This window comes from Rhinoderma darwinii, chromosome 2 (assembly GCF_050947455.1).
Source record: "Rhinoderma darwinii isolate aRhiDar2 chromosome 2, aRhiDar2.hap1, whole genome shotgun sequence".
Lineage (NCBI taxonomy): Eukaryota > Metazoa > Chordata > Amphibia > Anura > Rhinodermatidae > Rhinoderma > Rhinoderma darwinii.
In genome coordinates, this window is record NC_134688.1 from 162,210,884 (window position 1) to 162,226,705 (window position 15,822).

Here is a 15,822-nt window from a genome sequence, read left to right on the forward strand (position 1 = left end):
GTGTCTCCAAGTGGCAGGAGCTTATACCGTGGTGCCACACCCCCCCCCCCCCCCCCCCCCCCAATAAAGAGAAAAATGTGTTCAAAATTTATTTCATAATATTGCCGTCTGATTTTTCTTAACTTTAATCATACGTGTAAGAGTTGCTGCTGCAGAGTCTATGCCACTGTTGTTGGAATGTGCAAGAGTGCGTGGTCCTGAGTACCTAACCCAAATGTGGCACTTCATGTGTGATGCTCTTATAAAAGGAATTGGAACAGAGCCAGATTCTGATGTTCTGTCAGAAATAATGCATTCATTTGCAAAGGTGAGTTTTAGAACTTGAATCATGTAACTTTTGTGTAAATGTGATCTGTTATTGCACAGGCCTCTTTACTTTAGAGCATCTTACAGATACTCTTAAGTAAAACATGCATTAATAAATTTTGGTGCCTTGGATGCGGTCGTGTAGAGCCATGCTGTTAATCCAGTCTTAGGGCACTGCTATTTACATATAGCGTATGTTTTCAGTGTACGAGAGGTTGGGGGTTCCATTCATTGGGACTTGTTACCACTTTGATAAGGTTAAGATGGTAGTGTTTCACTGAAGACGAAACACCAGAATGGGGAAGAAATATAAGCTTTTTATTCTATTCCATAGTAAATTTGGTTTAACCATTGCAAGATTTTTCACGCTTTATTGATCGTTTATTTATTTTTTCTTATATCAAACGTGTTCTAGAAAGGTTGAGTTGCGCACTGTCTGTCCTGGGATTTACCCGCCTTGTTTTTTAATCGAATATAAATTCTGTTTATGGCAGTGCATTGAGGTGATGGGAGATGGATGTTTAAACAATGAACACTTCGAAGAACTTGGAGGCATATTGAAAAGCAAACTAGAAGAGCACTTTAAAAATCAAGAGCTAAGACAAGGTATTCTATTTAACCCCTTCCCTCTTTGGCCACTTTTGACCTTCCTGACATTCTCATTTTTCAAATCTGACATGTTTCACTTTGTGGTAATAACTTCGGAATGTTTCTACCTATCCAAGCGATTTCTGAGATTTTCTCGTGACACATTGTACTTTGTTACTGCCAAAATTTGCTTGATGCATTCAGTATTTAATTGTGGAAAAACACCAAAATTTAGGGATAAATTCACATTTTTCCAAATTTAAATGTATCATCTTGTAAGGCAGTTATACCACAAAATTGTTGCGAATTAACATCCCCCATTTGTCTACTTTGCATTGGCATCTTTTTTGAACATTCTTTTTTTTTTTTCCTAGGATGTTAAACGGCTTAGAACTTTAGCAGTAATTTCTCCCGTTTTCAAGAAAATTTCAAAAGGCTATTTTTACAGGGGCCAGTTCAGTTGTGAAGTGGCTTTGAGGGCCCTATATATTAGAAACCCCCCAATAAGTCACCATTTTAAAAACTTCACCCCTCAAAGTATTCAAAACCGCATTTAGAAAGTTTCTTAACCCTTTAGACGTTTCACAGGAATTAAAGCAAAGTAGAGGTGAAATTTTTGCAGATATTCAATTTTAATCCATTTTTTTTGTAACGCAGTTTTACCAGAGAAATGCAACTCAATATTTATTGCCCAGGTTCTGCAGATTTAGTAAATATCCCACATGCGGCCCTAGTGTGGTAATGTACTGAAGCAAAGGAGCACCTAGAGAATTTTGGGGCCGCCTTTTTATTAGAATATATTTTAGGCACCATGTCAGGTTTGAAGGGCTCTTGTGGTGCCAAAATAGTGGAAATCCCCCAAAAGTGACCCCATTTGGGAAATTACACACCTCAAGGAAATTATCTAGGGATCTAGTGAGCATTTTGACCCTACAGGTTTATTGCAGAAATTATTGGAAGTAGGCCAAAAACATTTAAATCTACATTTTTTCAAAGAAAATGTAGGTATGGCTAATTTTATTTTGTTTTCATTTACACAAGGACTAAAGGCAAAAAAGCACCGCAAAATTTGTAAAGCTATTTCTCCTGAGTAAAACAATACCCCACATGTAGTCATAAACGGCTGTTTGGACACACGGCAGGGCTTATAAGGGAAAGAGCGCTATTTGGCTTTTGGAGATCACATTTAGCAGGAATGGTTTGCGGAGGCCATGTCGCATTTGCAAAGCCCCTGAGGGGACAAAACTGGAAACCCCCCCCCCCACAAGTGGCCCCATTTTGGAAACTACACCCATTGAGGAAATTATCTAGGGCTATAGTGAGTATTTTGACCGCACAGGTTTTTTGCAGAAATTATTGGAATTACCATATTTTTCAGACTATAAGGCGCAGTTTTTAGCAAGAATAAATCTTGCTAAAAAGTCCCAGCGTCTTATAGTCTTTAGTCAAGGGACCCAGCAGCGCCGGGCCCACTGACCACTTCTTACTTAACCCCTTCCCGACCCGTGATGTGCCGGCACATGATGGAGCAAGGAGGAGATGATGTTTGGAGCGGAACGGGCTTATGCGCTGAGCCCGCTCCATACACTGCAGATATCAGCTGTGTTTTACAGCGGACACGCTGATCTAATGGCCAGGCACAGCGATGGCGCTGTTCCTGGCCGTTTAACTAGTTCAATGCTGCAGTCATTACCGACCGTGGCATCTATAGGGGGTCTTCCCATGAAGGACATTTATGACCTATCTACAGGATAGGTCATAAATGTCAGATGGATGCTGGTCCCATCTCTGGGACCCCCCCCCCCCCACACCTATCTCTAGAACGGGGCTCCCTAAACCCTGTTCCATCTTACTGACTCCGCTGTCTCCCGACCACTTCCTGGTTACACGGTCGAGTTACGGAAACAGCGTAATTCGCTGAGCTACGCTGTTTCCGTAACTCCCATAGAACTGAATAGTAGTTACGGAAACAGCGTATCATGCTATGCTGCTTCTGTAACTGCCATTCACTGCTATGGGAGTTACGGAAACAGCGTAGCTCAGCGAGTTACGCGGTTTCCATAACTCATCCAGGTATTGCAGTGTATTGTACCAGCGATCTAATGATCGCTGGTTCAAGTCCCCTAGGGGAACTAATAAAATGTGTCCAAATAAAAAAGTTAGTTACATTTTCAGGGGTGTAAAAGTTTAAAAAAAAAAAACCTTTTCCCATTTTTCCCCAAGCACAATTTAAAAAAAATTGGTATCACTGCGTCCGTATTGGTCCGAAGCTATTACAATATAGCATTATTTGACTCACACAGTGAACGGCGTAAAAACAATACATTTAATACACCAGAATCGTTGTTTTTTGGTCACCATAGCGCTAAAAAGTATAAAATAAAAATCGTATGTACCAAGAAAATGGTGCTAATAAAAACTACAGCTCGTCCCGCAAAAAATAAACACACCGCTCAAACGATGAAAAAAATGTAAATTATTTTTTTTAACCAATAGTTTTTTTTGTAAAATATAAAAAAATTTCCTATTGTTTGTTTAAAACCTGGGTGCGTCTTATGGTCCGAAAAATACGGTAGGCTGTGAAAAGTAATATCAACATTTTTTTTTTCAAATAAAATGTAGGTTTTGCTAAAAAAAAAATTCATTTCCACAAGGACTAAAGGGGAAAAAGCATCGCAAAATTTGTAAAGCAATTTCTCCCGAGTGAAACAGTACCCCACATGTGGTCATAAACGGCTGTTTGGACACACGGCAGGGCTTAGAAGGGAAAGAGCGCCATTTGGCTTTTGGAGATGACATTTAGCAGGAATGTTTGGCATTTGCAAAGCCCCTGAGGGGACAAAAAGATGAGAGAGCCCAAAAAGTGACTCCATTTAGGAAACTACACCCCTTGACGAATTCATCTAGGGGTGTAGTGAGCATTTTGACCCCACATGTGTTTCATAGAATTTATTAGCATTAGGCAGTGAAAATAAAAACAATCCCTTTTCTTCAACAAGATGTAGCTTTAACTCAAAATTTTTCGTTTTCTCAACAAATAAAGTAAAAAAAGAACCCCGACATTTGTAGAGCAATTTCTGCTAAGTACGGCAATACCCCATATGGGGTCATATACTGCTGTTTTGGCACAGGGCAGGGCTCAGAAGGGAAGGAGCGCCATTTGGAGTGCAGATTTTGCTGGATTGGTTTCTGGTCGCCATTGCAACGCCCCTGTGGGACCAAAACAGTGGAAACCCTCCCGAGAAGTGACCACATTTTGGAAACTGCACCCCTCAAGGTATTCACCTAGGGGTGTAGTGAGCATGTTAACCCCACAGGTGTTTTGCAGAAATAAGTGTACACTCGATGTTGCAGAGTGAAAATGGAATTTTTTCCATAGCTATGCCAATATGTGGTGCCCAGCTTGTGCCACCATAACAAGACAGCGCTCTAATTATTATGCTGTGTTTCCCGGTTTTAGAATCACCCTACATGTTGCCCTAATCTTTTGCCTGGAGATTTGACAGGGCTCAGGAGTGAATGATTACCATGCGAAGTTGAGGCCTAATTTGGCTATTTACAAAGGATTGGTTCACAATTGCAGAGGCCCTGATGTGAAATAATAAAATAAATCCCTTAGAAGTGACCCGATTTTGAAAAGTACACCCCTCAAGGCATTTATTGAGGGGTGTAGTGAGCATTTTCACCCTGCAGGACTTTTCCCTAAATGATTGCGCTGCGGATGGTGCAAAGTAAAGATTTAAATTTTTCCCTAGATATGCTATTTCAGTGGCAAATATGTTGTGCCACTGGAGACACACATCCCAAAATTTGTTAAAAGAGTTCTCCCGGGTATGCTGATGCCATATATGTAGAAGTAAACTGCTGTTTGGGTACGCTGTAGGGTTCAGAGGGGAGGGAGCACCATTTGGCTTTTGGAGCGTGGATTTGATAGGTAGTAGTTTTGTTTGAGTATTGCTGGTGTTTCCGTTTATAATGTGGGGGCAGATGTAAGCTGGGCAGAGTACATCAGGGGCATAGTCGCGTGATATAATGGGTTATTAAGACCGTAAAATAATCCATAGATGTGTGTCACCCTGTGACACAATACCTTTCTGCACAGGCCCGTGTCGCACTGATAAATGTGTTTTGTTTTTTTGGCCACACTCCGCACATTAGCAGTTTGGGGAATTTTCCTGGGAAGTGTCCTGGTATAATACGGGCACCGTCGCTGCTTCCAGGAGATGTTTGGTGGGTCAGTCCAATTCCGGCGATACCAAATTTTTTGTGTTTTACAACTTTTTGCACAATAAAATTTACTTTTGTAAAAATGTGTTTTTTCTGTCGCTAAGTTGTAAGAACCAGAACGTTTGAATTTTTTTGTCAACAGAGCTGTATGAAGGCTTGTTTTTTTGCGAGATGAGCTATAGTTTATAAAGGTACCATTTTTGGATCCATGCGACTTTTTGATCTGATTCTGGTGTAGTTTTTTTGCGTGTTTTTTTTATATGCTGTTCACCGTATGGCATAAATAACATAATATTTTTATAGCTCAGGCCGTTACCGTTGCGGCAATACCAAATATGTATGGTGTGTGTATATATATATATATATGTATATGTATATATATTTATTTTTTTTTCAATAATAAAGGACTTGATGAGGGAAAAAGTGTGATTTGTATTAAAAAAAAATAATAATTTTTAAAACATAAAAGTTTCAAGTAAAAAAAAATCAAACACGCTTTTTTCCCCACTAGGGGACTTGAAGGTCCAACTGTCTGACTGACAGATCGAATATATTACACTACATAGGTGGTGCAATGTATTAGAAAAAAAAACTAAATCAGTCACTGACAGCAAGCCGATTAGGCTTCACCTCCCGATGGGGCCTAATCGGCTTCCGTAATGGTAGAGCAGGAGGCCATTGTTAGGCCTCCTGTTGCCCTAGCAGCAGTCAGCAGCCCTGATTGCATGTCAGGGCCGCCGATCTGCTAGCAACCTCTAAGATGCAGCGATCGCTTTCGCTGCATCTAAAGGGTTAATGGCATGAATCTGAGCTAGCTCTGGTTCCTGCAGATACAGGTGGTTGTCAGCTGTAACATACAGCTGACATGCACTGCTGATGACACCGGCTGAGCTCCTGAGCTGGCGCCACCTTGCCGTTGGTTACAGAAACCTTTCAGGCCCCGCCTATGGGCGTGGCCCGGAAGTTTTCTGTGCTAGGCAGATTGGGAGACCAGTATTAGGCCTCCGGTTGCCATTGCAGCCACCGGAACCCCTGCAATTTCATTGCTGGGGTTGCCGCTGAGCTGCAAACAACTTAAATGCAGTGAGTGCGTTTGACCGCTGCATTTAAGGGGTTAATGGCGGGGATCGAAGCAAATTTCGGTCCCCGCCATTAGTCGGATGTCAGCTGTAAAACACCGCTGACATCTGGCGATGATGGCACCGGCTCAGCTCCTGAGACAGTGCCATGCATTTGCCGTATGGATACGGCAAGCACTAGCTTTCCATGACTTATCCATACTGCAAATGTCGGGAAGGGGTTAACTGGGAATAGCGGTGATACCGATATGTAAGAAAATACCCTCGCATTGATATTTGCGCTAGTGGATCAATGTATAATTCTGCTTCTCGATCACTACAAGTTGTTGTTTTTTGCCAGAAACCTAATTTGCCTCATTCTAATTTATTTTCGAAAAGTATAGCATTACTCTAATATTTGATGTGTGTGTATATATACACACAAAATGGTAAACCTGTTTAATACCTCAAAAAAAAGTTTTTTATGTAACCATGTTTGTTTTCTAGGTTTTTAAATCTCCCTGATCTAACACACAACTTTGAAATGTTAGATTTTTTTTTTAAAAAAACAATCTGTATATATTTTCTGTGTTACTCCACAAACTCAAGGGTGACTGGTTTCTCAAGTATGCTTTGGAAAAAAAGAATGATGGGAAAATGTGATGTTTTATTTTTAGTGAAAAGACAAGATGAAGACTATGATGAACAAGTTGAGGAATCATTGCAAGATGAGGTACCTCTTAGATTTGTTGATAAACACCACTGTTTTGTATCTTGCAATTGTAAAATTTTAAGTTAATCTGTCACCTACTTTATGCTGCCCCCTGCGAGCAGAATGCAGCAGTGTCGGGCACAAAATTCAACTGGGTCTCTTGTTTTTTAAATCTGCTATAGTTTGGCTGAACTTGTTGGTGTATAATTTGATCTAGGTTCAGTTAGAGTAGTTGAACCTAGTAAAATTTAACAAGCTCCTATCTAAAGGCCCATTTACACGGCCAATAATCGGCACTTAGCGATCCTAACAATGCTCGTTCTGCCGATTTTATTGGCCCGTGTAAACAGGGCAGCTATCAGCCAAACAAGCATTTGTTTGTTGGCTGATCACATAGTTTATGCAGGCTATAAAATCATCATTGTCTGCAGCACATCTCCCTATGTAAATAGGGGGTGTGCTGCCGATGATATTAAAGGGAATGTGTTGCCAGAAAAACATGTTTTTTTTTTAAAAATTAAACATTTAGTGTGTGGGTGATTAAACATTGTTCAAATTTTTTTTATTTTTTTCACGAGTCAGGAAATATTATAAATTAATTCTAATTTATAATACTACCCATTTTTGGTCACTAGATGGAGCTATCCCCAAAATTGCAGCTTTGCAAAATTGGGTAAAAAGCCCTCGCTCTAGTGAGCTCTCAGCATCCCCCCCTCCTTTATCCTGGCTAGTGCCGGGATAAACGAGGGGTTTGAACGGTGTAACCTCCTACACTGTGTCGCCATTTTTTGAGCTAACACACAGTGTAGTAGGTTTACATACAGTAGTAAACACACACGAACATACATTGAAATCTCTTACCTGCTCCTGCCGCCGCGGCTCCCTCCGGCCCGTCCGCTCCGTTTGCTGCCGCTGGTCCAAGTGCACAAATCCGTAAGCCGCGACCGGAAGTAGTAATATTACTGTCCGGCCGCGACTTCCGGTCCAAAGGAAAATGGCGCCGGACGGCGCCAATTTCGAATTGGACTGTGTGGGAGCGGCGCATGCGCAGTTCCCACACAGACGCCGTACACTGAAGTCAATGGGACGGGAGCCGTTCGCAGTCCCTATGGGACTGTGGCTGCCGTATTCCATGTCTGTATGTGTCGTTAATCGACACACACAGAAATGGAACAAAAAATGGCAGCCCCCATAGGGAAGAAAAAGTGTAAAAATAAGAAAAAGTAAAACACAAACACACAAATGAATATAAACGTTTTTAATAAAGCACTAACATCTTTAACATATAAAAAAATAATTTGTGATGACACTGTTCCTTTAACAATAGTTCGTCCCCATACAGTATAGCATCGGCCTGTTAACGAGCGCCAAACAGCACTGATTATGGGCAGAAATCGGCCTATATAAACCCAACTTAAAGAGGCTCTGTCACCACATTATAAGTGCCCTATCTCCTATATAAGAAGATCGGCGCTATAATGTAGGTGACAGTGATGCTTTTTATTTAGAAAAACGATCTATTTTAAACCACTGAGCTATTTTTAGCTTTATGCTAATGAGTTTCTTAATGCCCAAGTGGGTGTGTTTTTACTTTAGACCAAGTGGGCGTTGTACAGAGGGGTGTATGACGCTGACCAATCAGCGTCATACACTTCTCTCCATTCATTTACACTGCACTAGCGATCTAGTTATATCGTTATGTGCAGCTACAAACACTAACATTACTGTAGTGTCCTGATAATGAATATACATCATTACCAGCCTGGACACGGCTGTACCTCCGAGGCTTCCGTACATGGCAACCCGGAGGCCATTGTCTGGCCTCCGATTGACAGAACAAGCATCGGCAGCCCCCACAATCACTTCGTGGGGGCTGCCGATGTGCTTCAAACCACTTAAATGCAGTGACGGCAATCGGTCGCCGCATTTAAGGGGTTAATTGCCGAAAGCAGTGGCGATGGTCCGCTGACGGGCAAGACTGATATGTCATCGCAGGCTTGTCACTCTGTGTTTACAGTGACAGTTTGAAATACTGACGAAAATGAACGTCATGGTGCGCGATCTAGCAGCCGACCATGACGTTCATTTTCGTCATAGGTCGGGAAAGGGTTAACTAAAAATATATAGAAATACATCTTGCTTCATAATATATGGTTTGGTGTATAATGATCTGTGGTACTAAGCTTTTCACCAGATCGCTAATAAATTAAAAATTCATGATATCTTGTTGCTAATGCACAACAATCTCTTGATTTTATTTCCTCAGGATGACAATGATGTTTACATTCTAACTAAAGTAGCAGACGTTTTGCACTCTCTATTCAGTAGCTACAAAGAGAAGGTGTTACCGTGGTTTGAACAGTTGCTGCCATTAATTGTTAATTTGATTGTAAGTTGATTTAGGAGCCTTCAGAGTCCTTTGTGATGGTGAAGATGTCAAATTGTTTTTGTTTTTTTTAATGTAGCATTGCGAGTTATGTGACATGCATTCATTATCATTTGAACTTGCTCCTATCGTATTTGCTATAGTGAAGTGACAGTAGGATTCATACAGGATAATGGGAAACCTGTCAAAAGTAGTTGTGTGTTTTCTTTTTATTATTGCATGTTTTTAATGCAAGGTGTTCATTTAACCCCTTACTGACCAGCTAAATGTTTGTTTTTGCCTCTCTGCCTTTCAGAGGCCATAACTTTTTTTTTCTTTTTTCATTGATGTGGTTGTATGAGGCCTAGTTTTATGCGAGAGCAATAGTAATTTCCCCCCCCCGCCGTTTGGGGGTAATTAAAAAAAAAATTACGGCGTGAATATAGGAAGAAGCGATTATTGGCATTGTTTTTCTTCCTTTTTTATCCCGTTCAGTTTTCACGCTAAATAACCCTTTAGATTAATTCTTCAGGTTATTACTGTCGTATAGATACCTAATGTGTAGGTTTTATGTTTTTATTTAGTGTAGGGGCAATAAAATATATTTTATGCAAAATAATGCCTTTTTTTGGGCCTTTTTTTATTTTATTTTTACTTTTTTTTTAATCCCATTAAGGGATAACTTTATTTATAATGGTATTTTTTACTTGTAATGTATTAGCATACTCCTGTATGCTAATACATTACACTGTGTCACTATGACATAGTGTGTCCGAAAAGCAGGCAAACGGAACAGACAGCCCTGGGGACCTACAAAGGACCCCAGGGCTGACTGCAGAGGGATTCCCCGGTGTTTGATCGCATCACTGGAATCCCGATGATGCGATCAAAGAGGGGAATTCCCTTTGATCATGCCGCGGTTACGGACCGCAGCAATGAAAGGGTTAAACAGCTGGGGTCCGAATGTTTTCCCACCCCCAACTTTATTCAGGAGGCTGCTCTGAGATCAGGAGCTGTTCGTTACAGCTCCTGCTTATAGGATGAGCGCTCATCAGCCTCAACTAATGCGACGCCAAAAGACGTCGTCGTAGGCTGGGGACCTGCACCGCCTGCCGTCAAAAGACGGTGGGCAGTCATTAAGGAGTTCATGTTAAAAAAAACAACAAAAAAAAAAACGCTTTTTCTTAAATGCAAAAGTTTAATATTTTTCTCTTTTTAAAGTGTCCTCATAGGCCATGGCCAGACAGACAGTGGGGACTTTGTATCTTTGATGACGTTATTGAACACTGTAGCCCCACTTCTTTCAAGTATGCTGAATACTTCCTTAGTCCTCTGCTACAGTCAATCTGTGATAGCAGTCCAGAGGTTCGTCAAGCAGCTGCTTATGGCGTTGGTGTGATGTCACAGTTTGGTGGTGATAATTATCGTCCTTTCTGTACAGGTATGAGGATTAATTGTAGATGTACAACGGGCTATTTTTGTGTTTAGTTTATGTACAAACCTTTTTTATTTTTTTCTCTCTCTACTGTAGAAGCTCTTCCACTTCTTGTCGGGGTTATACAGGCCCCTGACTCTAAAACCAAAGAGAATATTAATGCAACAGAGAATTGCATCTCAGCTGTAGGAAAAATAATGAAGTACAGGCCAGATTGCGTTAATGTGGATGAAGTTCTGCCTCACTGGCTGTCATGGTTGCCACTGCACGAGGACAAAGAGGAAGCTGTTCATACTTTTAACTTTCTCTGTGACCTTCTTGAAAGGTAAAATGTTAGTGTAACTTTTTTTTGTTTGTATATATCAGTAGTAAATATTAATATACAAAACTTCATAATATATCTCATTATGGTGCCATCCGACTTTCACCTTCCAGCAAACTAGTTCCTCTTGCCTATAGATTCTATTCAGTAAATAAACAATTTGTCTTCAGTAACTCACTGAACAGAAGCAACAGTTCTAGAAAATTGCAGTACCCCATGTTGCTGTGGTTTTTGCTTTCGTGGTTTTTTTTTCACTTACCATTTTCTTCGTAAAAGTGGGTACAAAGAATGTCGTGTCCCCCCCCCCCCTCTGGAAGATCCAGCACATTCATACATTACATGGACATTACATTCCTTTAACTTCAATGAAGCCTGTATATGTAATGTAATGTTTCACTTCCTTTGTGGGGGTGCTGCACAGATCCTATTCATAAAAATGGCTTGTAGTCTATCCTTAGATTAGTATGTGTGTGTGTGTAGGTAGGTATATATATATATATATATATATATATATATATCTCTCTCTCTCTATTTATTTTTATATATTATGAGAACACACACTCAAACAAATCCGAATCAATTCCCCATTTTAGATAGAGAAAAACATAGGACGCAGTAACGGCACCAGGACTTCAAGGTAGATGAAAACAGGGTGGATTTATTCACCTCAACACAGCGACGTTTCGGTTCATGATAGCTTGAGAAAGGTTTATTTATATATATATATATATATATATATATATATATATATATATATATATATATATATATATATTATAATAGAAAAAATATCCCTAAATATGCACTTTCAGACTTTTCTGTTGTGCTCTTATTTTATTTTTGTTTCTAGTATGGGAAGGAGTGCAGACACGTAATGTGCCAACTTATCTTGCAGGGAACTATAGCAGTCCCTTATCAGTCTACTTGAGATAGTGTGATGTAAGTTATGTGCTTCAGAGTTGATGCAGATTGGTGCCCACCATGTGCATTGGTATGTGCCATCAGCGTAGCATTAATTAACCGAAGCATCTTTCTGCATAAGCAGTCTACACATACTTTACTGACCATCCACTCTTCAATTGAAAGTGAAGCAGAATACAAGAGCAGTCCGTGTGCCTTTCTTTTTCTCTATAGTTTATAAAATGTAAATTCTGCATTGTTGTGTCCTATATTCAGCTGCATTTAGCTTTGATCAAATCTTTTATTAGAGCAATATAGATGCCTATTTCTATAAACAGTGTTGTAATCTATTCTATTGCTTAGTGTGTAGGAAGTGACTAGATTCGTTTCTCGAATTGGTCAAAAGAAAATGCATCGATGGTAATGTGTTTTTTATATCTATATTCACAGTAACAATCCTATTGTGCTAGGACCCAACAACTCAAATTTACCCCAAATATTTAGTATAATAGCAGATGGAGGAGTCCATGAATCCATTAAAAATGAAGAATTATGTGGCAAAAGACTTGCTAATGTAGTACGACAAGTTCAGGTAAGTTCCATCTTCTGAATATACATAAAATTTACTTTTTGTAATGAATAGATCACAGGAAAAGAGCTAAAAACTCTTGAGTAAACACGTGTTTCTTTTATGTACCGTACTATACCACCTTCCACAACATATATAAGAGAAATAAAATCACAAGTAACCTGGAAATATCAGTCAATTGGGATAATGGGAAGACTTTACAGTTCGTTTAAGTGCTTCACTCCTTCCATCCCTAACCATTTTTCGGTTTTTCATTTTTGGTTTTTCCTCCCTACCTTCCAAAAGCAATTGGATGTTGAAGGGGGCCGTCCCCCTCTTTCTAATGGCTTAGGTGCCGTGATCACTATTGACAGCATATAAGGAGTTAAACGAGCGGGATCCTTTGTTTGTTGCAGTGAAGTTTCTGCTGTTCCATACAGCCGGCATGCGGAAGTTATGGAGTGGGCTCAGCCTTTGAGCCCACTCCATACTTTTCCTCCCAGCCTCTGCCATATTTATTTTAGGAAGAGGTGAATGTACTTTAAAACTAATATTGTAAAAATAAGAGGCTGAAGCTGGATCCTAAATAAACTTTCTAACAAAAGGCTGTGTAAAGCAACTCTCAGGGCCAAAACTGTAAAATCTAATTTTGGACAGCTCTATCAACCCCACCCAAAGTTAAACTATAGTATTGTAATGGCATTTTAAACATATATCTTTTGTCTCGTTCATGCGACTTGCATGACCGAGAAGCTGATGTTTAGTTACTGTGGCATTCTGATCGCAAGTGCCACTAAGGCGGGACTTGATGTTTAAGTGCTCTTTCACTGCATGCTGCAAGTCCAGCCCTTCTGCTCTGAGTAATGGCTCCAGCGGTCACCTGATTGGCATTCAAAACAGTGGCACTTGCAACAGCCGCGCGGGGGAAAACAAATGTCTGTTTCTCGGTCATGTAACTTGAATGACTGGGGAAAAAGTGTGTTTGAAATGGCAATCACCTCCCCTAATATCTCTGTCAGCAGTTTTAAGACCTCAAAACTGCTGACAGGTTCTCTTTAATGAATACTGATTATTTTTTTTTAGCTGAAAACACATTAACAATACTGAAGTGTTTAGACAGTGAATAGACATTCCACGGGATGTCTATTCACAATCTCTGCACTTCGTTACTGTTTCTGTGGTAGTTACAGCCGAGGAAGCGTGATCTCGTTGTAACCTGTCATCTACAGCGTAATCTCGCGAGATTACGCTTCCTCTGCTGTAACTACCATAGAAACAGTAACGAAGTGCAGCGATTGTGAATAGACATCCCGTGGAATGTCTATTCACGGTCTAAACACTTCAGTATTGTTAATGTGTTAGTATAAGACAGCACATAGTGATCTAAAAGGATCCCTATGCGCTGACTAAATGAATGGAGAGAAGTGTATGATGCTGATTGGTCAGCGTCATACACTCCCCTGTACAACGCCCACTTGGTCTAAAGTAAAAACACGCCCACTTGGGCATTAAGCAACTCATTAGCATAAATCTAAAATCGCTAATAAAGTGGTGAAAACAGATCGTTTTTTTAAAATAAAAAGCACTGCTGTCCCCTACATTATAGCGCCAATCATTATGTAGGAGATAGGGCACTTATAATGTGGTGACAGAGCCTCTTTGACACACTATTAAACTGCAGTGAAAGGGTGGTTTTACATGTGGCATGTTTTGATGTAGAAGTTTCTGCAAATAAAAATCGGTTCCACTCATTTGAATGGAATCTGCAGAAATCCATGTTGTTGCTGCAGAAACAACCCTATTCAGATGGTTACATATTTCCTGCAGCAAAATCTGCCACATGTAACTGCAATTTTAATTGAGGTTTGCCCCTGATTCGTTGGTTAGTATTGGAGAATCTAGTGGAAGTAGAAGGCAGAGTCCACAATATCCAAAACCAGGTTTGCTGGACCTAAAGCCACGTTCACACGCAGTGGATATTTTCCTCTGCAGAGATTGACATTTAATCCACTGGAAAATCTGTCTGTCGATTTTTTTTATTTTTTTTTTCCACACAAATTTCAACTTTTGGATGGTAATTGGTGAAATCCACAGAAAATTCCACCCCCGAGAAAACTGCGGTTGAGGCATATTGTTGATTTTTCCCACAAATCTGCATGGATTTTTATCTAAAGGTTATTTGAAGCTAATATGTTGGCATTTTATATACTATTCAAGGTTGATTTTACTTGTCGATTAAAACTTTTTTTTTTTAGGCATCTGGAGGACTGTTTACAGAATGTGTATCACAGCTGAATCCAGCTCAGCAGAAGGCTTTACAAGAGCTCCTGAGTGCTGCATGAAGACCTCTACTGTTGGCACATATCAGGAAAACTAACACAAAATAAACTTACCTCTTCTGTTTAGGTTTCTTTATGTTTGATTTGAGAAAAAGGAGCAGTAGTGTTTATAGCAGTTTTTCTGCAGGCCGTTAAGTTGGGAGAAATGCATCATACCCCAGACTTGAAAAAAAACAAATGTTAAATGGATTCAAGAAGACGGATGTTCCCTGCAGACATCTAATTCTAAATGAATTATTATATTCTATCCTCCTATCTCTCCTGTTTTCCACATTTGTTGGGAGGGAGAACTGCTTACCATCGTCTTCAGTTATCAACTAATTAGGAGTGTGGTTGCTGTAGATGGATTTTAAGACACATGGACTTAGATCTAGCGTATCCAAAGGGCCTACAAAGCTTTTTAAAATGGTGCTCCCCATGCCATTCGCAATAGTGGTATGTCGAGTTCATAATTAGCACGATGTTATAATCGTCAAGACAAAGGTCTCCACATTGTATTAACACGGAAGTTTGTAGAATGTGTTTTGCCCTATTATAGGATTCATTTTCAAGTATGATGGTCAAGAAAATTAATTTTGCACAGATTTATATTGGTATATTTTTATTAGTTCTGGTCATCCATAGTACCCAAATAACGTGGTTTGACATAGGACAACATTTAGCTTCAGGCCCTTGAATGTGAAATGTCTTTTTGGCATGTCTGGCAATATCTCCTTCACTCTTCAATAAACCATGAAATACAAACACCAGTCTGAGCACGGATCCACTGCTGCCTCACTTTCTTTGTCATGTGACTTGTTTGGCGCACGTAAAGTACAAATACAGTATACATTGCATGTAGTTTATATTTTTTGATTTTTATTTATTTTATTTTTTTGTACATGTTTTAGTGATCAAATATGCATTAATTTGATTTTGACACTATACATGTGTTTTCTCGTCTTTTGATACTTAAATATGATTTTTTTTGCATTGACATTAACATTTCCAGCTTACTCCGTT

The 15,822-nt window shown here is 39.8% G+C and overlaps 1 protein-coding gene across 1 annotated transcript in view; it reads left to right on the plus strand.

The window, feature by feature from the left end:
- IPO5 (importin 5) overlaps positions 1-15,582 on the plus strand; it is a 105,000-nt gene extending 89,418 nt beyond the window's left edge. Inside the window, exons 19-26 of the mRNA XM_075852407.1 lie at positions 135-307; positions 801-912; positions 6,857-6,912; positions 9,158-9,280; positions 10,478-10,697; positions 10,788-11,016; positions 12,364-12,505; positions 14,737-15,582. Coding sequence (XP_075708522.1) covers positions 135-307; positions 801-912; positions 6,857-6,912; positions 9,158-9,280; positions 10,478-10,697; positions 10,788-11,016; positions 12,364-12,505; positions 14,737-14,823 — 1,142 coding nt within the window. The 3' untranslated portion in view covers positions 14,824-15,582. The remainder of the gene's footprint in view (positions 1-134; positions 308-800; positions 913-6,856; positions 6,913-9,157; positions 9,281-10,477; positions 10,698-10,787; positions 11,017-12,363; positions 12,506-14,736) is intronic.
- Positions 15,583-15,822: the final 240 nt, after the last annotated feature.